The sequence below is a fragment of the Nomascus leucogenys genome, chromosome 15 (genome assembly GCF_006542625.1).
Source record: "Nomascus leucogenys isolate Asia chromosome 15, Asia_NLE_v1, whole genome shotgun sequence".
NCBI classification, from domain to species: Eukaryota; Metazoa; Chordata; class Mammalia; order Primates; family Hylobatidae; genus Nomascus; species Nomascus leucogenys.
The window spans coordinates 41209092-41229847 of NC_044395.1; the positions used below are offsets into that span (position 1 = coordinate 41209092).

Consider the following 20756-nt stretch of genomic DNA (forward strand, 5'->3'; position numbering starts at 1 on the left):
TTTGAAAAAACTAACTAGGACTATAAACTGGCCTGCTTAGTAATAATTAGCCTCCTTCAAGGTAAGTTGGGTTAAAAAAATATTTTATTAAAAGTAGATGAGACCAAAGTTATAAGTTAAGGAAGTTTTTTTTGTTTTGTTTTGGTTTGTTTTGTTTTGTTTTGAGACAGAGTCTCACTCTGTCGCCCAGGCTGGAGTGCAGTGGCACAATCTCGGCTCACTGCAAGCTCCGCCTCCTGGATTCACGCCATTCGCCTGCCTCAGCCTCCTGAGTAGCTGGGACTACAGGTGCCTGCCACCACGCCCGGCTAATTTTTTGTATTTTTAGTAGAGACGGGGTTTCACCGTGTTAGCCACGATGGTCTCAATCTCTTGACCTCATGATCCACCTGCCTCAGCCTCCCAAAGTGCTGGGATTACAGGCGTGAGCCATTGGGCCCGGCCTTTTTTTTTTTTTTTTTTTTTTTTTTGAGATGGAGTCTCACTCTGTCATCCAGGTTGGAGTGCAGTGGTGTGATCTTGACTCACTGCAGCCTCCACCTCCTGGGTTCAAGCAATCCTCCCACCTTAGCATCCTGGGTAGCTGGGACTACAGATGTTTGTCACCACACCTGGCTGATTTTTGTATTTTTAGTAGAGAGAGGGTTTCACCAGGTTGGTCTCAAACTCCTGGACTCAAGAGATCGGCCCACCTCAGCCTCCCAAAGTGCTGGGATTTCAGGCATGAGTCACCATGCCTGGCCTAAAGAAGTTAAAGTTTAGCTTGGGCAACATAGCAAGAGCTCATCTCTACCAGGAAAAAAAAAAAATTAGCTGGGCATGGTGGCCTATACCTGTAGTCCTAGCTACTCAGGAAGCTGAGGTCAGAGGATTGAACTGAGGAGGTCAAGGCTGCAGTGAGCGATGATCATGTCACTGTACTCCAGCCTGGGCGACGGAGCAAAAAAAGGGGGTTGTTTATTAAAAGTTCTTCCTCTGAAGTATTATTTTTCAAAAACCTTGTGGGATTACAAAGCCCATCTGAGTGTCTAATACTATGACAACGACTTGTTAATTCAACAACTATTTATTGTATACTTGCTATGTACAAAGCATTGTATCAGAAACTGTGTAGGATAAATTGAATTTTTTAAAGAAGATAGTCTCTGCTTTTTAAAAGCTAATAAATTTTATAGGGAAGAGCTATACAAATATATAAAATATAAAGCAGACACAACAAGGGTTGAATGAGCAGTATGAGCAAAGACAACACACATTTTATCAGCTGAATGTTTGTGTAAGACAATGTCAAAAACATATCAAAATTAGCCAGACATTAAGACAAATTTCATTGGCCAAACAAAATTATATAATAGTACCTAGGGGAAAAATAAACCTTTAAAAATAAAATTTCAAATTACCTGTTTCTGCCTTGCTGACATTCTAATCTTGGCTGCTTCTTCTTGAGGATGAAGTAGAACTGGACTCTGAGCTACAGGTGTGATAGGCAGAGTCTCATTTATTTCTAGGGGAATGCCCCAAACAAAAATTAGTTTCAATAATTTAGAATTTTGACACCACTATAATGCCCTTTCTTAATATATCACATGTAATTTTATTTAAAAAAAGATGCAAGGAGTCAAATTTAATTTGAGGATGTGATAAAAAGAAATACCTTGTTCTTTTCCAGAGTTTGTACCACACGAAAGTGGTTTATCTTCACTAGCAAGTGGTCCAGACTCAATTGTTAGTGTATCACTTTCAACAACTGTAATAGATAATACCACTGTTATTATGAATATATAATCATTGTCAAACTTAAAGCGAAATAACAAAATTCTGGTATTAACAGATTCAATCTAGGGCCATCTGAATGTCACATCTAGTTAAGATCCAGTCACCTTCCTGATGATCAGATATATTTCTCATTAAACCCAAGCCTAATAATAACAACAGAGATGAAAGAATGAAATTGTGAAAACGTGAAGAACTGATTTAAAAGATACGCTGATAGGGTTTCAAACACAGGAGAAAAGCATAAAAAGAGTGGAAACAACAAGGTATCGAAGTTAAAAAAGAGAAGCTAACAAAATGTCAATGTATCTTTGATATATTTGGATACTAGGTTTTTAAAAAATAATTTGTGAAACCAGAGCAGAGAAGGAAGTTAAAGCAATTTGTTCTGATCATATTTGGGTAGCCAGATGTCTGCATGGAGCTATCTGTTCATTCACTCATTAATTCATTTGGCACCTACTTATGTGGCAGATGCTGGGGATACCACAGTGAATGAGAAAATGCCTCAAGGAGGCTTTACAGAGTAGGTGGCAGAACCATCATATAATTATCCCAGAAAAAATTATAAAATTAGAAATTGTAATAAGTACTATATAAGAAAAATGAATGGTTATATAATAGAGTATAATAAATCTGGGCAAGATGAAATTTCTCTGAGGAAACGACATTTAAGCAGACACTTGAAAGGTAAGGAAGAACCAGCTAGGTAAACAACGTGAAGATGCATAGGAGACCTTTCCAGACAGACCAACGGGTATAAAAGGCCCAGTGAGGATAAAGAAACAAACCTTGGCCCATTCAAGGAACTGAGAGATCAGTGTGCATGGTTTTAGTCAGGTAAGGGGGAGAATAAAGCAAGATGAGAATGGTGAAAGCCTGCTCATGTTGGCCCTTTATGTTTTTTTGTTTTTTTTTTTTTGAGACAGAGTCTCATTTTGTCTCCCAGGCTGGAATGCAGTGGCGCGATCTCAGCTCACTGCAAGCTCACTGCAAGCTCTGCCTCCGGTTTACACCATTCTCCTGCCTCATGCTCCCGAGTAGCTGGGACTACAGGTGCCTGCCACCACGCCTGGCTCTTTTTTTTTTTTTTTTTTTGTGAGACGGAGTCTCGCTCTGTCCCTCAGGCTGGAATGCAGTGGCACGATCTCGGCTCACTGCAAGCTCCACCTGCCGGGTTCACGCCATTCTCCTGCCTCAGCCTCCCAAGTAGCTGGGACTACAGGCGCCCACAACCACCATGCCCAGCTACTTTTTAGTATTTTTAGTAGAGACGGGGTTTCACCATGTTAGCCAGGATGGTCTCAATCTCCTGACCTTGTGATCCGCCCGCCCCGGCCTCCCAAAGTGCTGGGATTACAGGCTGAGCCACCGCACCCAGCCCATGCACGGCTAATTTTTTGTATTTTTAGTGGAGACGGGGTTTCACCGTGTTAGCCAGGATGGTCTCGATCTCCTGACCTCGTGATCCGCCCGCCTGGGCTTCCCAAAGTGCTGGGATTACAGGTGTGAGCTACCGCGCCCGGCCAGGCCCTTTATCAAAAGAACTTGGTCATGGATTGACTATGAGAGTCCCCTTTTTTTGGATTTCAACTCCATATTCTCCCCTACTTCTCTGGCCACTCCTTTTACTGACTTTGCTATCTGCCCTTTCTCTAGCCATCTTCTAGATGTTGGAATCCCTCAGATGGTCTTACAAGCCCTCTTTTCACTAAATTATTTCCCCTCCAAGTGGTTTTCTATGCCCATGGCTTTAAATATCATATATATGTCTAGATTCCAAATTTACCTCTCTTGCTTTAAATTATTCGATTAATTCAACAAATGTTAACTGAGCACCTGTTTTGTACAAGGCAGTAGTCTAGACTCTGGGGACCTAGCAATGTACAAAATCAAAGCTCCTGTCCTTATGGATGGGTGGGGTAGGCATTAAGACAATAAGCAAAATAAGCACCAAAGTCACTTTACTGGGCCCATCAGATATTCATAAGAGCTATGGGGGGAAAGCAGGGTAAAGGGGATAGGAAGTAAAAGGTGTGGAGGTCGGGGTAGAGGTGGGGAGTGGTAGAAGTGTGCCATTTTATATAGTCAGAAAAGGCCTTACTGAGAAAGGGATAGTTGAGTAAACATGTGAAGGAAGTGAGGGAGTGAGTCAAGGAAATACCCAAGAAAAAGAGAAGTCTCGTCAAAAAGATTAGCAATTGCTAAGACCACGAGTCCTATGCCTGCTGTTTGAGAAACAGCGAGCCAGCTGGCATCTACAGTGCAGAAGATGGGGAGGGAGGTGTGGCAGGCAAATGAAGTCAGAGAGGTAGTGAGTATGAGAGTAGTGGTGATGGGGGTGTATGTGTGCAGGTCATATAAGGCTTTGAAACCACTATAAACTCTCTGGTTTTTACTGAGTGAAACTGACAGTTACTGGAGGGCTTCATCCAAAGAAATGACATGAGATTACTTGTTTTTAAGAGGACCACTATGTTAACAGACGACAACAGGGAGGTGCAACGGCTGACGATAGCAGGCTACTACAAGAATCTACCCTAGAAAATGAACACGGCTTAAGCTAGGATGTAGGTGGAAAGAAATGGTTGGACTATGGATGTATTTTGAGGGTAGGACCAACTGGATCAGCTAATAGTTTGGATACATAAGATACGAAAAGAGGGAAGAAGAATGGCTATAAGCTTTTTGGCTTGAGCAAGGGAATTAACATATTGCCAGATACTGAAATGTGGAATACTGTAGGAAAAGCAGGTATGTGGTGGGAGGGGATATCAGCAGGTCACTTTTGAACAAATTTAAGATATTATTAGATATACAAGAGAAGGAAACAGTTAAGTAAGGTGAGTTCAAACAGGAGGCCAAAAATAGACATGCACACTTGGGAGACATCAGTATATAGATGATAATGTAAAGTGTGACATTTGAGATCAACTAGGGAGTTTTGATAGAAAGAGAAGGGACTTGCGGAATGAGCTCTAGACTAACCAATGACTAACAATGGTTAGTCATTGTGGGGATGTGGATAAACAGTGAAGAAAATACAAGAGAAAATAGTAAAGTAGGAAAACCAAGGGAAGGTACTGTCAAGGGGCCAAGGGAAGAAAATACTTCAGGAAGGCTTCCTGTGGGACTCAGGATAAAATCCAAAACCCAAATATAGACCACAAGTCACTCTTATCAAAAAGCACAGAAGCAAAACATTTCTATCTATACAAATCCAATCACATTTTTTAAATAATCCCAATCAAGGAGATACTTCAATTATAGGTGAAAATATGCTTTATAACTTTTGGAAATATAGTTAATAGCCTATTTTTCCAATCAGAAAATTATTTAAAATTAGCAAATAAGAAACCAAATATCTGGTGGGAATACAACATGCTCAAAAGCCATTAACATGTTCATATATCCTTTGATCAGGAGTTATTCTTTAAAGAGTCCTTCCTAAGGAAATAAAGATGTAGGCAAAGACTTCACTAAAAGGATGCCCACTGTAGCACAAAAATGCCAAGAAAAATTAGAAAACAGCCTGAACATCTCAATAAGGAACTGGTTAATTTTGATTCATTGATTACTTTGGAATTAATATATATAAATAACTATACTAGATTAAAAGTGGTCTGGAAGAAGATTCACTAAGGCTTTTATGTTTCTTTGTTGTTTTTAATTAGCAGGATTATGTTTTGTTCCTTTTAACCTCTATTCTTTGATTTTTCAGAAATGAACCTACTTTTGAACAACTTAAAAGGATTTATATAAAATGAGACTCTTGGAGAGAAATACCTTGTTCCTGCCCAGAGGATAATGTTCTCTCTTCGCTGGCAATTGTTCCTGACTCAACTGTTGGTACTTTACTCTCAATTTCACTAATAGTCGTAATCATTTCACTTTCATCCTCAGACATAGATTTAATTGTCCAGAGAGATTTTTGGTTTCGGATCTTATTTAACAATTTTTTAAAAAGAACTTTTGAAGGAATCTGTTGGGTCTTCATTACCAAGGGAACTAAAAGAGAAAGGGAAAAAACTTATTTAGCATCTATTGTATTGCCAGGCAAATTGTTCCATCTTATATTCGGTTACTGCTATAACCACTGGTTAAAAGCACAATTTTATTTTCCTCATATTTACAATTTAACAGTATATACAACAATGCTATCTGACTCCAATCATTATAACTAGAAATAATTTTTTCAACTGAAAATAGTAGAAGTGCCAAAATTCAAGTATTTTCCAAAAACACATATACAACACAAATATCAAGCCTAAAAAACTTATCAGGAAGATGTTTATTTTGCTCACTAAATGATAACTGAATGTGTAACTTCTAATTAATTTGCTGGTAAGATTAGTATTGAAAATATATGCTGTGAGGTTCTACAGTCTACACTAGAGAATGGTCCCAAATATGGCTCTATATTTCTTAGTGAGCTACAGAGGAAAACATCATAGCCATAAAAGCAAATCAGCTGCTCCCAAATTATTCTTGGCACTATCTGGGAAAAATATCTCCCACCCATCTTCACAGACAGATCCCTTCAGTTAAAAACAAAAATAAACAAAAAAACAACATAAGTATTTCTTCAAACATTTTCCCATGTGGGCTGATAGTTTAATGCCAAAACTCAGTATAATACAAACAGTTCTCTAAGAGGACAAAAATGTGATGCAAGTACATATTTCTCTGGCTTAGTCAAGGAATAAAATTTAAGAATATCTTTAAGAGGTTGAAAATAGGCAGATTGTAGTTTTGTCTAACTTACATTAAAAAAAATTCCAATTGAGTTATAATTTACAAAGAACAAGGTGCACAAAAACCTAAGTGTATAGCTTATTGAATTTTACATATGTCGATGTAGCACCTTTCAGATTATGTGGAACATTACCAGGACTAAGGTTCCTTCATGTCCCTTCCCAGTCAATACACCCCTAAAAACAGCCACTACTTTAACCCCAAAATCACAGATTAGTTTTGCCTATTTTTTTTAAACCTTCATATAAACATGGAATCATATATTTAGATACTATTTTCTGCCTGGCTTCTTTCATTTACCATTAGTCCACAACCTACTCATTTTTAAGAAGTAAATTCATTGCCAATATTTAAAAGGAAGGATTTTTAAAAACAATGAGATTCCTAGCTTCAAACAAACAACTTGGCAACACCAAGCCAATAAGACCAAATGAGATCAGCAGGAGCTAAAGTGTAACTGTCCCTTTAGATTAGGCAAGACTTCCACTGTGACAAACTAGATATTGAATGATACTCCCAATGAAAATAACTGAAAAAGCTGCATAAAGAGTAAAAATATCTTTTTTTTTTTTTTTTTTTTTTAAGATGGAGTTTCACTCTTGTTGCCCAGGCTGGAGTGCAGTGGTACGATCTTGGCTCACTGCAGCCTCTGTCTCCCAGGTTCAAGTGATTCTCCTGCCTCAGCCTCCCGTGTAGTTGGGATTACAGGTGAGCACCACTACACTCGGCTAATTTTTGTATTTTTGGTAGAGACAGGGTTTCACCGTGTTGGCCAGGGTGGTCTCGAACTCCTGAACTCAAATGATCCTCCCACCTCAGCCTCCCAAAGTGCTGAGATTACAGGCATGAGTCACTGCGCCTGGCCATAAGAATATCTTTTTAAAGACTGCTGGCCGGGCATGGTGGCTCATGCCTGTAATCCCAGCACTTTGGGAGGCAGAGGCAGGTGGATCACGAGGTCAGGAGTTCGAGACCAGCCTGGGCCAACATAGTGAAACCCCGTCTCTGCTAAAAATACAAAAATTAGCCAGGCATGGTGGTGTGTAGCTGTAGTCCCGGCTACTCGGCAGGCTAAGACAGGAGAATTGCTTGAACCCGGGAGACGGAGGTTGTGGTGAGCCGAGATCGTGCCACTGCACTCCAGCCTGGGCAACAGAACAAGACTCCATCTCAAAACAAACAAACAAACAAACAAACAAAGACACTGCTGACCTGGCATGAAACAAAAAGGTTCTGCAGAGGACAGAAATGCAATTTAAGTGGAAAGCTTGGAGGGAAAGCAAGTCAGTCCTGAAACCATCTTCTGCCAAGCTTATGCCAAAGTCAAAACATAGTAACCTTTAGCTGCTGCTGCTTTTTTTCCCCCAGTTGCTGGTAGTAACCTTAGGCTTCTGTTTGGACAACAATGTATGCATAGGAGACATGAATAAGGCCTAGAGCCCTCACTTGAGGAGTCTAATGGGAGGCCTACATAAAGTTGGAATCCCAAAAGGCTACGTTCACAGTGTAGGGTGAAGATGATAAGAAAGCCTGAGTGGTTTTAAACAAAGGAAATACCAGTAGATACAGGGCAAAAATAGCTTAATTCCATGAAGAGGACTTGGTCTTTAAGGAGACATGCAGGTAAAAGGAAAGTGTTAAAGGTAACTCCCAGTGGTCTGGCTTGGGTAACTGCAGACTGTGATACCATTCATTAAGATAGAAAAGATAGGTAGAGATAGTTTCAGTAGGCAAGAGAAGATCATAAATTTATTGCTAGACGTGGAGTTTTAACTATGGGACAGCCAAGTAAAAAAGTTCAGAATGTTGGATATAGAGATGTTTGAAAGATCAAAATTTGTGCTATCCATCATTACACATGAAGTACCTAGAAATAACTGAATACCAGTAGGATCTCCGATGATCTGACAAGTCTATGCTGATCTTTGTTGTGCTGAACCTCTACTCACTCAAATGGGGATGGCACCAGGTTCAAGAGGCCAAATAAGAGATCCAGAGCTAGCCAATGAGATTTGGGGTTTCACTGAGGGTATACATATAAGGGAGAGTCCAGTGGCAACAGGCTGGACAAAAGAACTGCAACCGCTTGCAAAAAGCATGCAGTTTAAATAGCACTGTCACTTAGTACCCTTTTCCTAACGATCTCCACCTGACAACTTTCATTCAACCCAAAACTTGACACCTTGATCCTCTGTATGGCTCATGTTCCACGGGATGGGACAGGGGCTCAGATGTTCCTCATAGACAAGAAATGAACCTCCAGGTTGGCTACTCCCAGATTCCCTAGCTCAGAACACACATTCAGGTGTGTATGCCACACAGGGTCATTCTCAGGGTATGCTCAAGTTATTGCTATCAGGTATGTTTACCATGCAACCTTTCAAATGAATTCAGAATTGAGCACCTAACTCAAATAACCTGAAAATCTTCAGATCATCTGTACGTCTGAATAAACTTTCCTCCTACACATATGAAAAAGGATTGTCAATGATGGAAATATAAAAACATTGTATCCTTTAGCTCCTGCTCCCATCAGTATTACTCATTGCTTGCAATTAAATCAGACCAGATTTTCCTAACTGCTGGTTAATGGTTAGCATTTTTTCTTCTGTGAAGTACTGTAATATTTAGCTCAGAAGGGTTTTTACCGTCTGTTTCACTAGAACATATTATTTTAGCTTCTGTCACTGGAAGGTCTTCGGCTGCACCCAAATTTTCTTGTTCCACTGAAAGGTCCAGCTCTTCATCTTGGATCTGATCAGTCACAGTGGGCAAGGGCTCTGGTTCAAGGTGCAGAATCAGATTCCCTTTCACCTCTTAAAAAAGAAAAATAGAGACATGTTTCCATTCCAAAATGATTAAAAATAACTGGATCAAAAAAATGCAAAGGCCAAGGTAATGTCTCAATCTAAAATATGGGGGACCTCCTTCAAACTGAGAACTCATTTCAAGATAAAAACTGCTTTATCATTACAAACATATTTTCCCACCAAAACGTTTAAAACCACTATTGAAAGCCCTACTGAAAATATCTTACTCCTGTCTGCATTGTACATATCTTCAAAGGCAAATTCCAATTCTCTCTGCCAGTCTTCTTTCATTTCACTGCGTTTGTATGGAAGTTCAACTAGCTGTGGTGGCATTTGTGCTACAGTCTGTCTCCTACGTGCCAGGTCCTCTTGCTGTAGCTGTTTGAGTTCTTTCATTAGTTTCTTCTGATTCTTCAAGAATAAAGAGAATTAACAAAAACGGAGTCACAAACTTTGTATGGTAATATTAACAGTGTTGCAGGTAGGGGAAATGAGGATCAGGGTCTAAGCTTCTCTCCTCTCCTCTATTATTTGTTCAGCCAAAAGACAGACATTTATTCATTCAACAATTATTTGCTGAATACCAGATACCACATTAAGTGCTAGGGACAGAATCTCAACCCTATCCTAGTAGTAAGACCAACAAATAAGTAGTGTTATGTTAGTAAGTACTATGAAAGAGTGGTACTGGTTAGGCCATAAAGCTGCAAAAAGTGTCTGCCAGCTACAGTTTTCCTTTCTGAGGAAAGTCATGAAGTTAATGTCTATATAAGTTGCCATGGCTCCTGTGATGTACTTTGTTCCACTTCTCCATATACCTATCTCAGGTAAGCACCAAGACCCAGGGTGACTGTGGCTTAACATAGAATATTTCTTGTTACTTCACACTCTTATGAATTTCCATTATTAAAGGAGATCTGACTGTAATTCTTTAAGCTTAAAGAGTGTGGCTAATATGAAAGTTTAATCAGTGTTTTAATGAGGTTATCTAATGGAATTTTGGTGGTAGAAGGCAAGGAGGGAGAACAAGGCAAGACTTCTCGTTCCTTGGGATAAGGATTTAGCCAGACAAAAGTGGGTGAAAGAGAATAAGTACATGTAACAAAAAAACTGCAGCACAACGGTATGGAGATGAAGGCATGGGATATTCAGAAAATAGCACACTGTTCATTATAGCTAGGGCATGGAAGGCAAGGATGATTAGGGAAAGAAGATAAAACTGGAGAAGCAGGTAGAAGTCAAATATTAGTTAATACAGACACTAGAAGGAAATAAGGTCCCAGGCCACAATACAGTATGCAGCAAAAAGGTTCAGACAGGAAAAATGAAATCCTCTATTAGCAGTGAGATTGCATGGTTTTTTAACAACCTTCTTATATAAGGAACATTAAGTCTACTATAACGTAGAGAAATCCTGCATTAAAAAAGTGGTAATGGGCCGGGCACAGTGGCTCATGTCTGTAATCCCAGCACTTTGGGAGGTCAAGGCAGGCAGATCACCTGAGGTCAGGAGTTCGAGACCAGCCTGGCCAATATGGCGAAATCCTGTCTCTACTAAAAATACAAAAAGTAGCAGGACGTGATGGCACACACCTGAAATGCCAGCTACTAGGGAGGCTGGGGCGGGAGAATCGCTTGAACCCAGGAGGCAAAGGTTGCAGTGAGCCAAGATCACGCCATTGAACTCTACCCTGGGCAACAGAGTGAGACACTGTCTCAAAAAATAAAAAATAAGTAAAAATAAATTAAAAAGTGATAACATATATACATTACTTATTCTTTTGTAAAATTTTAACTATTTTGTCTTTTAAGGATGAATTTTTTTTGCCATGGCCTGCAAAGGAATAAAATTATAAATGAACTTATTTCATTTATACTAAAATTCTAATTATCTAAAGTTATTTTATTAAGTGTACTATTCTAGCTCACTGCAAACTAGTATATTCTTCCTTTTGGATTATTTATAACAATGACCACTACCACTAACATTTACTGAGCTTATGAAATTCCAGGCACATTTCCAAGGGCTTTACTAAACTCATTTAATCCTCACAAAACAGATGATCAGGAGAGGTGTGGCAGGGGAGGTTAAAAAAAAAAAAAACAAAAACCAGCCAGGCTTGGAGGCCCACACCTGTAATCCCAGCACTTTGGGAAGCTGAGGCGGGCAGATTGTTTGAGGTCAGGAGTTCCAGCCTGACCAATATGGTGAAACCCCATCTCTACTAAAAATACAAAAAAATTGGTCTGGACACGGTGGCTCACGCCTATAATCCCAGCAATTTGGGAGGCTGAGGCAGGCGGATCATGAGGTCAGGAAATCGAGACTATCCTGGCTAACATGGTGAAACCCTGTCTCTACTAAAAATACAAAAATTAGCCAAGCGTGGTGGTATGTGCCCGTAGTCCCAGCTACTTGGGAGGCCAAGGCAGGAGAGTTACTTGAACCCAGGAGGTGGAGGTTGCAGTGAGCCGAGATCGCGCCATTGCACTCCAGCCTGAGTGATAGAGCAGGACTCTGTCTCAAAAAAAAAAAAAAAAAAAAAAAAAAAAATTAGCTGGGTGTGGTGACACGAGCCTGTAGTCCCAGCTACTCAGGAGGCTGAGGCAGGAGAATTGCTAGAATCCGGGAGGTGGAGGTTGCAGTGAGCCAAGATCCCAGCACTGCACTCCAGCCTGGGCGACAGAGTGAGACTCTGTCTCAAAAAACAACAACAACAACAACAACAACAACACATGAAACAGAACTCAGAGGTTAACTAATCTGCCTGAGATCGAACAGCTGAGTGGTGAAGAGAGATAAATCCTGGCACAATGACTGTGGAGCCCACTTGCTTAACTACTAAACACTACTGCTTTTATGGAAGAATCTGTTCGATTTATGACTGCTTTTTGTGTCTGTTTTACTATAGGTTTAAACTTTAGATGGGGAGAATTACTGATAATAATTCAGACTTTCAGTTATTTTAGTCATAATTCACTCCTAGTTTATAAAAGCTAAAAATTTAAGGGAAAAAGAAGCTCATGATTTAGTTCAAACTATAAAAATAACCTTTCATAAGAAAATTTAATTTCCAATGCATTTTTAAGAAGTACTTAAAACTCATTCCTAAGATGGGTATTTAAAACATCCAAATGCATTAGTCAAATTCAGAAAATAAAGTCAGACTTCCAGTAAGATGAATCATTTTTATGCTATGTTTTAAGACTAAGTACTAAATGAACAATAAGCATGACAGAAGTAAAGCTAAAACTATAAAGCCAGCTTTCATTATAATATTTTACACATTTATGACAGTCACTATTTATTGATTGACTGACAGAATCTCACTCTGTCACCAGGGTGGAGTGCAACAGTGCAATCTCAGCTCACGGCAGCTTCTACCTCCTAGGCTCAAGCAATCCTCCCACCTCAGCCTTCTTGGGAAATGAGGTCCCAGGCCATAACACCGTCCCAAACTGGGACTGACTGTATAGTCCCAGGCCACCACACATGGCTAATTTTTGGATTTTTGGTAAAGACAGGGTTTTGCCATGTTGCCCAGCCTGGTCTCGAACTCTTGGGCTCAAGCGATCTGCTCGCTTTGGCCTCCCAAAGTGTTGGGATGACAGGCCTGAGCTACCTCGACTGGACTTGACAGTCACTTTTTATTTAAGTTTTTTTTGAGACAGGGTCTCGCTCTGTGGCCCAGGCTGGCGTGCAGTGGTGTGGTGTGATCTCAGCTGAACGCAACCTCCTTGTCCAGGGCTCAGGCGATCCTCCCACCTTGGCCTCCTGAGTAGCTGGGGCTACAGCTGCACACCACCATGCCTGGCTAATTTTTCTGTTTTAAGCAGAGACTTGGTTTCTCCATGTTTTCCAAGCTGGTCTTAAACTCCTGGGCCTACGCGATCTGCCAGCCTTGGCCTCCCAGAGTGCTGGGATTACAGGCATGAGCCACCATGCCTGGCCTATTGACTGTCACTTTTTAAAAGCTCCAGTAGCAAGGATCATGACTTTATTTTTGAAACAACATTCTGCAAAACCAACAAGTGCTTTGCTCAATACATATTTCATGAACTGAATCCTCAAATTTATAGAGCACATATGCTATTGAAATAATTAAATCAGGAAAGTGATTTTTTTCTCAGGCTGTTTTTGGACATATTAAAATATTAAACTTTTAATAAATTCATTAGTAAAATTTTTAGAACAGCAATACACTGGGAGAATAGCTTAACCCAATCAGAACTTGAAATGGGAGGGCGAAGAAAGTTGGGAAACTTGAAATCATATGAATCAGAGACTATATTGAACACTCACCCTTCCTACCTTTCTTTGAGCTCATTCACTAATCAGTCCTGCAATGCTATTAGTAAGTTCATCAGTAATGGTCACGGGTAGAATATAAGTCTTACTTGAGCCAAATGGATCTTCTTCATTGCTTGGAATCCCCGTACATGTGCCTTTTCAAACCGTTCCATTCTCTCTTGTGCTGCCTGTTTTTGTAGTTCTTCCAATCGTTTACCTTCCTCTTCAGCAGCCAAACGAGCATCTGGCTAGCAGCCAATCAAAAATTTTAGGCAAAATTTTTAAAGTGTGAGACAAGCAGTAACTAAAAAACAAAACAACCTTAAAATCATGTTTTCTACATATGTAAAATATAAGAAGAGTTATATTTTAAAATGTTCACAATTATCAACGGCATGTATCTATGAAAGGGATCAAATTGTTAGTATAAAGTTTTACGAGTTACTCATTTTAAACCAGATGAGGTTATACTCCTCCAAACACATTTCTTTATCACTTTGTAAGTAAAGAAATCTCTTGCTGGGCGTGGTGGCTCATGCCTGTAATTCCAGCACTTTGGGAGGCCGAGGTGGGTGGATCACCTGAGGTCAGCCTGTCCAACACGGTGAAACTCTGTCTCTACTAAAAATATAAAAATTAGCCAGGCATGGTGGCGGGCACCTATAATCCCAGCTACTCGGGAGGCTGAAGCAGGAAAATCGCTTGAGCCTGGGAGGCAGAGGTTGCAGTAAGCTAAGACTGTGCCACTGCACTCCAGCCTGGGTGACAAAATAAGACTCCATCTCAAAAATAAAAAAAAAAAGGAAACTTCATTAAAATGACAGTTTTGAAAGGTAAATACCCACAAATCTCATTAACATAAATAACACAAAAAAGAGAGGCACAGAGTCTGGATTTACTTTTTTTTTTTTTTTTTTTAGAGATGGGGTCTTGCTATGTTGACCAGGCTGGTCTCAAGCAATCCTCCCATCTCAGCCTCCCAAAGTGCTGAGATTACAGGCGTAAGCTACCATATCCAGCCTGGATTTACTTTTATTATCTGAACATTCACTTTCTAAATGTAACCAGGAGTGAAAGTCTTTTTCTGTCTTTTGTATGTTGAAATTCTGCCAGCCAGTTGAAACAATTAATGATGACCAAGAAAGCTGTTAACTTCAAGTGTAAGATTATTAAAAATTCTCACATGGTGAGATAAATAGGTAGAGAGATTGACGGTTGTTAAATTAACAAAGAGTACACTGGCCAAACAAATTTATCAAAAATATATCCCCTTTGAGCCACTAAATATTCATGCAAAACTAAATAACATCAGGCAAGACAAAAAAGTTAGATTAAATCAAAATTATAATCTGTAGAAGTATTTAGTATATCAATATGTATGATATTAAATAAAATAACCTCTGAGAACAATATTTCAATCCATTTCAGCCATGAGGTTTTCAAGAAAAAAGTTGTTTATGAATTCTTCACATCTCTTGAAGATAAATTAAAAGCAGTATGTCAATTTTGGTAAACCAAAATTTTAAAGAAAGGAAAAATTTCAAAATAGCATACAACATGAAGGATAAATACCAGTCCAGATATAAAAAAGCATATAAAGGATATGAATAAAGGGTTAGAGAAAAAGTTTGGGACCGCAAACGAATTTTGTTCTTATTGATCATACTTCAAAACAAGATTTATAATACAGCTTTAGGAAGACAATCCCCTACAGATTTGTGTCAATGCAATTAAAAACATAACCATAAATCTGGTTGAAATAATGTTAGATTCTATTTTCAGTATGTGAAGATCGAAGATATATGAATGATAAATGCTATTATTAAATACATTTCTGAATCTTGTACATCAGATATTTGGAGAGAAATCTTTTTAGATATAATAGAGCATGGAAAATTGAAGATGAATTTAACTGATTCAGCTTCACTTTTCTGCAGAGATTTCTGGGTCCCACCACAAACGATATAGTTAATCTGACTGAATATTTTCAGAATGCAAAGTTCATTTGAAAAAAATGCTACGTAACTGTCACTGACAAAGAATAGACATGATGAAGCCCATGAATAAGTAATGTAGGACTTTCAAGCGTATGATGTTTTGTTCAGTCGTGTGTAGAGGTAGCGAATGAAGCAAAACAAAATGTAGAGAATTACTGGCTGTAAGTAGGACTACAGCAGGCCACTTTCATAAATCTTCTTCAGCCAAAGATATATATTATGACATATAAGAGATTTTGGAATTACTTTATCAGGATATTAAAAACACACACACAATAGCAGCTCTTATGTGCTAAAAAGGCTGACTGAACAAATGAAAGTAGTTTATTTGCAGAAAGCTGCTAAAGAAAAATATCCAAACATATATGCCAAGAGTGCAAATATTTTTATATGATACCTGCTGTAAAGATCATATTGTTCTCCTCCAGGGAAGATGCTAAAATTATTGTGCATGTGATATAAGTTGAATGCAGATGAAAATTCAGAGGTAATTTTATCTTGAAAGCCAAGCACACTGGTCATCACATTTTAAATCCAAAGTTTAAGGACAGATTTTTCCTAAGTGATAGAGTAAAGCAGCAAATGAAAGAAAACATTCGAATAAAAATGTGTTCAGTAATAAAACCATTTCTGAAAATATTCAGAAATCATATCTTCATTCAGTACACAAGGCTTTAGTTTGTGGGACTACTTTCATAAAACTGTTAGAAACAAAATTTGTTTGTGGTCCCTAACTTTTTTCTAACTCTTTATCATTATAACTACTGACCTAATTTTTAAGTCCAAAAATTGAAAAGGAGGTAGGCCTTCTGGTAACTATCAAAAAAGAAAGCTTATGGATATTAATTTAATACCATCAGCAGCACCCTATGCTGATGGAGTTAGGTAAAAAAAAAATCATCATCAATCTTAGTTAAAAGGTAACATCTTTTTAATATCACAAAAATGCAGTAAACAATAAAGCAGTTAGCAATAAATTGAAGTTATTGTTCCTACATTATAATATCGAAATTGTAATAATACTTTACAATTTTAAATAAATCTCAGATTTACTCTTGCATCTTAGAAGTTCATTCTGTGATGATATTCACTTTAGTTCTTAACTGAATATTGCTTTTAATACCTGCTATTAAGCAGTCAACCAAAATGTATGTTTGTTGCATTCTAAACGCCACAGGAGTGCTATAAAATTTATTTTCCTAGTGGCCAAATATATTCAACATGAAAAAAATTAAAACCCCCACTGACACAGAGAAATAGCAATTATAATAATATATCATTTGTTACTCTTAAGACTGGCAATAATTTTTAAAACATAATATTTGGTGCAGACAAGGTTATGGTAAGGTGGCCATTCTCCTATGTTGCTGATGCTTTTAAAAAGCAATTTAATGATCTGTATCAAATGTTACACAGTTTGGAGCCAATACTTTCACTTTCAGGAATTTTATATAATCAGAGATGTGGATAAAAATGTGCAAGATAATGCTTACATTACTTACAGAAGCAAAAAATAAAATAACGGTTAAATAAATGCTACGATGAAATATTAAGTGGCCACTAAAAATCATGTTTTGAAAAGTGTGTATATGTTTATATTTAAATAAATGTTATAATGAATTTATTAAAATATTAACCATATTCCACTTTGGTGACAGAATTGGTGTTTTCCCAGTAGTTTACACTTATGTGTATAGTTCCAAATTTTTCACAAATAGCATGTAATATTTTATGATAAAAAAAGCTTTAAAATCTGCTATTTTAAAATATAACCATTTAAATAGCCAACTAGTTTCTTTAATTCATATTAAACCATCATATGCCTGACATGAAAATTCAAAGCATTTAAAAGGTTTTTGATTATTATTACCAATTGTCCAAATTTTGAAATCTGGGAACACCATATCTATAGCTAAGATATAATTCAATTCAATGCACACAGAAATAATAAAGCGAGGGCGTGAAGAAACAGTAAGTCAATCACCTGTTTTGTGTCTGTCTCTCTGTTCACAAAAGTGTGAAGATGATGGTAGGTAGAACTATTGGTTTTGACTGCAGAAATTCTTTTTACTTCAATGTTCTGGAACAGAGAACATAAAAAAACAGGTTAAAAGCATTAATTTTCAGTTAAAGCTGAATCCAATGTAAAAAAAGTAATTTTGTATTTTAATGAGTTCTCCGCATCCAAAACATGCTAAAAATCTGCTCATAATGAAATCAAATTTTTAGAGTTAAATTACTTCAAATTTTAATAAAAGTACCAGATTCATCAGTATTTCAAATCATCTTCAAGGTGTCGCTAACTAATCAATGTGTTTTATTCATCTCAATTTTTAAGTTATTTATAGAGAAATTTCATCTTTAAATCTCCTGAATATAGAAGGGTTTACAGGCCATATCAAATGAAATGAAAAGCACTTCATTATATTTATAAGAAAACAACATGCACCATTATGTCCTCTTCCATATCTAATCACAAAAATTCTACTGTAGTTCACATTAGTCTTATTTTCTCAATGTTTAATGACGTATTTTGAGTTTTGGTCCTGAAACACTTGCCAATATATTTAAATTACACTTATTCTAGAACAAAACAACTCTCAGAAGAATGAAAGTAAACTACCTTCCCCCTTCCCTTTCCTGTATTTTGTAGTAAAGGCAGATTCAGTCCATCACAACCTATCATACAGATGTTTAATTAATTAACTAAACTGACAAAGAATATTAAGTGCCTACTATGTGTTAAACATTACACAAGGCACTGTGAACGACAACGAGAAGTAAAATAAAATAATGGCCCCTGGCTTCAAGGAGCTCACAGTAACAGTTTTAACTAGAAGTTCTAACATTCACACATAAATTAAATAATAAACTATGCATTTTACAGATAACATGATGAAAAAAATATCCACAAAGAAATGCTAACACTTCTGCTGGATGTCTTCTGTATTATATCCTAGTGGTGAAAACTTAGCAAAGTCCCTCAACTTTTCTGTCCCTCAGCTTTCTCAAGAAAAGTGGGTTTATAGCTATTGCTATACCATATGATCACTGTGACAATTACTGTAAGAATCAATTAATGTATAAAAAGCACTTTTAATTTTTTTAAGGCCTGTTGACAAGGCCAGAGTACAGTGGCATGACCATAGCTCACTGCAACCCCTGAGCTCAAGTGATCCTTACGCTTCAGCCTACCATAGCTAGGACTACAGGCATGTACCACCATGCCTGGCTAATTCAATGACATCACGAATGCAACACAGGTTGGGAGGGTGAAAAGTTTAAATAAGAATAGGTTGAGAATTAACCAAAGTTTTAGCTATAACATATATGAGTGTGGAATGATGAGGAGGACTCAAGTGAAAAGAAACGATATAAAAGACAAGAAGGGGCTGGGCGCGGTGGCTCATGCCTGTAATCTCAGCACTTTGGGAGGCCGAGGCAGGTGGATCACTTGAGGTAAGGAGTTTGAGACCAGCCTAGCCAACGTGGTAAAACTCCGTTTCTACTAAAAATACAAAAATTAGATGGGAGTGGTAGCACACACCTGTAATCCCTGCTGCTAGGGAGGCTGAGGCAAGATAACTGCTTGAACCTAGGGGTTGGAGGTTGCAATGATGCAAAATGAGCCAAGATTGTGCCACTGCACTCCAACCTGGGCGACAGAGCAAGACTCTGTCTCAAAAAGAAAAAAAAAGGGCCGGGCGCGGTGGCTCACGCTTGTAATCCCAGCACTTTGGGAGGCCGAGGCGGGCGGATCACGAGGTCAGGAGATCGAGACCACGGTGAAACCCCGTCTCTAATAAAAATACAAAAAAATTAGCCGGGCGTGGTGGCGGGCGCCTGTAGTCCCAGCTACTCGGAGAGGCTGAGGCAGAAGAATGGCGTGAACCTGGGAGGCGGAGCTTACAGTGAGCCGAGATTGCGCCACTGCACTCCAGCCTGGGCGACAGAGTAAGACTCTGTCTCAAAAAATAAAAAAAAGCTGCACAGGTGATAAATGTACAGCCAAAGTTGAGAATTACCTAGACCAGTCAGAAGATAACTAATTGGCAAATACCTGGATATACATCCAGATATGTACGATAGAGGACCTTATTCAGGGTCTTATCATTTAGGTAAAGGATTAAACTGACCACTAATGAAAACATTAACTAGCATACATATACACATATACATATATATATTTGAGACAGGGTCTTACTATGTTGCCCAGGCTGGTCTTGAACTCCTGGGCTCAAGGAATCCTCCCAACTCAGCCTCCTAAGTAGCTGGGATCAAAGGCAGGTGCCACCACACCCAGCTTTAACTAGTTAATATTAAAGTTCAGTAAGAAACTGAAGTCACAAAACAAAAATTCAGAGATGGTAGTACACATTAGAATGCTTCACTCTACAAAGAATCTTAGTAGCCTTTAAATCAATGCCTTGAAAAAATAAACCATAGGCTTCTTGACAAGGAAGAACTCTGAAGAAAACTAGTCTCTAAAATTATGTAATTTGATATACAAATGGGATTCAGCTTACACATTTTAAAGTACCAGTACTTCCAGAGTAAAGACAATTATGTATAGATTGAATTTGGAATTCTCCCAAAATTGGGATAATTTGAGATTTCGATTACTATGAATCCTTATTGATTATAACAGGATTTCCAGTGAATTGCACCTAAGTTTTTAGTGAAATCAGTCCTTAGCCTGGCAGAATTAGGATGATCTGTTAATAATTTAAAATCACTCGATTTACTTCCTGTGTTCTATCTTCCAGCCTTAGTTTTGCTCCACAGTAACTATTTCCAGCCTTATCTACCCAAGTACAGGACAAAACCAGCTTTCTACTCTGGAGTACCTGACACTGGCTCATGCAGCAATGGAAAAGAAGAAAAAAAACACCAGGCACTGTGGCACATGCCTGTAGTCACAGCTACTCAGGAAGCGGAAGCAGGAGGATTGCTTTAGCCCCAGAGGTCAAGGCTGCAGTGAGCTATGATGGTGCTGGTGAAGAGCCACTGCACTCTAGCCTGGGCAACATAGTGAGATCCCGTCTCAAAAAAACAAAAAGGTATAAGCAAGGGAAGAAGTAAAACAAAGCTCATTTTTCTCTTGCATCTGGTATAGATACATGAGAAGTC

General features: G+C 38.3%; 1 protein-coding gene across 9 annotated transcripts in view; it reads right to left on the reverse strand.

Annotated features, from left to right (window-relative positions):
* Positions 1-20756, reverse strand: part of CEP295 (centrosomal protein 295) — a 69055-nt gene that overhangs the window by 37182 nt on the left and 11117 nt on the right. For 7 of the 9 annotated variants that reach the window (XM_030794653.1, XM_030794645.1, XM_030794648.1 and 4 more), the window contains exons 6-12: positions 17611-17706; positions 13737-13877; positions 9566-9749; positions 9177-9344; positions 5560-5781; positions 1655-1747; positions 1401-1504 (exon numbers count right to left, since the gene is read on the reverse strand). In XM_030794653.1, the coding sequence (XP_030650513.1) occupies positions 1401-1504; positions 1655-1747; positions 5560-5781; positions 9177-9344; positions 9566-9749; positions 13737-13877; positions 17611-17706 (1008 nt within the window). Of the gene's footprint in view, positions 1-1400; positions 1505-1654; positions 1748-5559; positions 5782-9176; positions 9345-9565; positions 9750-13736; positions 13878-16023; positions 16157-17610; positions 17707-20756 lie in introns of those variants that run through there. The other 2 variants (XM_030794650.1, XM_030794649.1) reach the window with 2 other exon arrangements.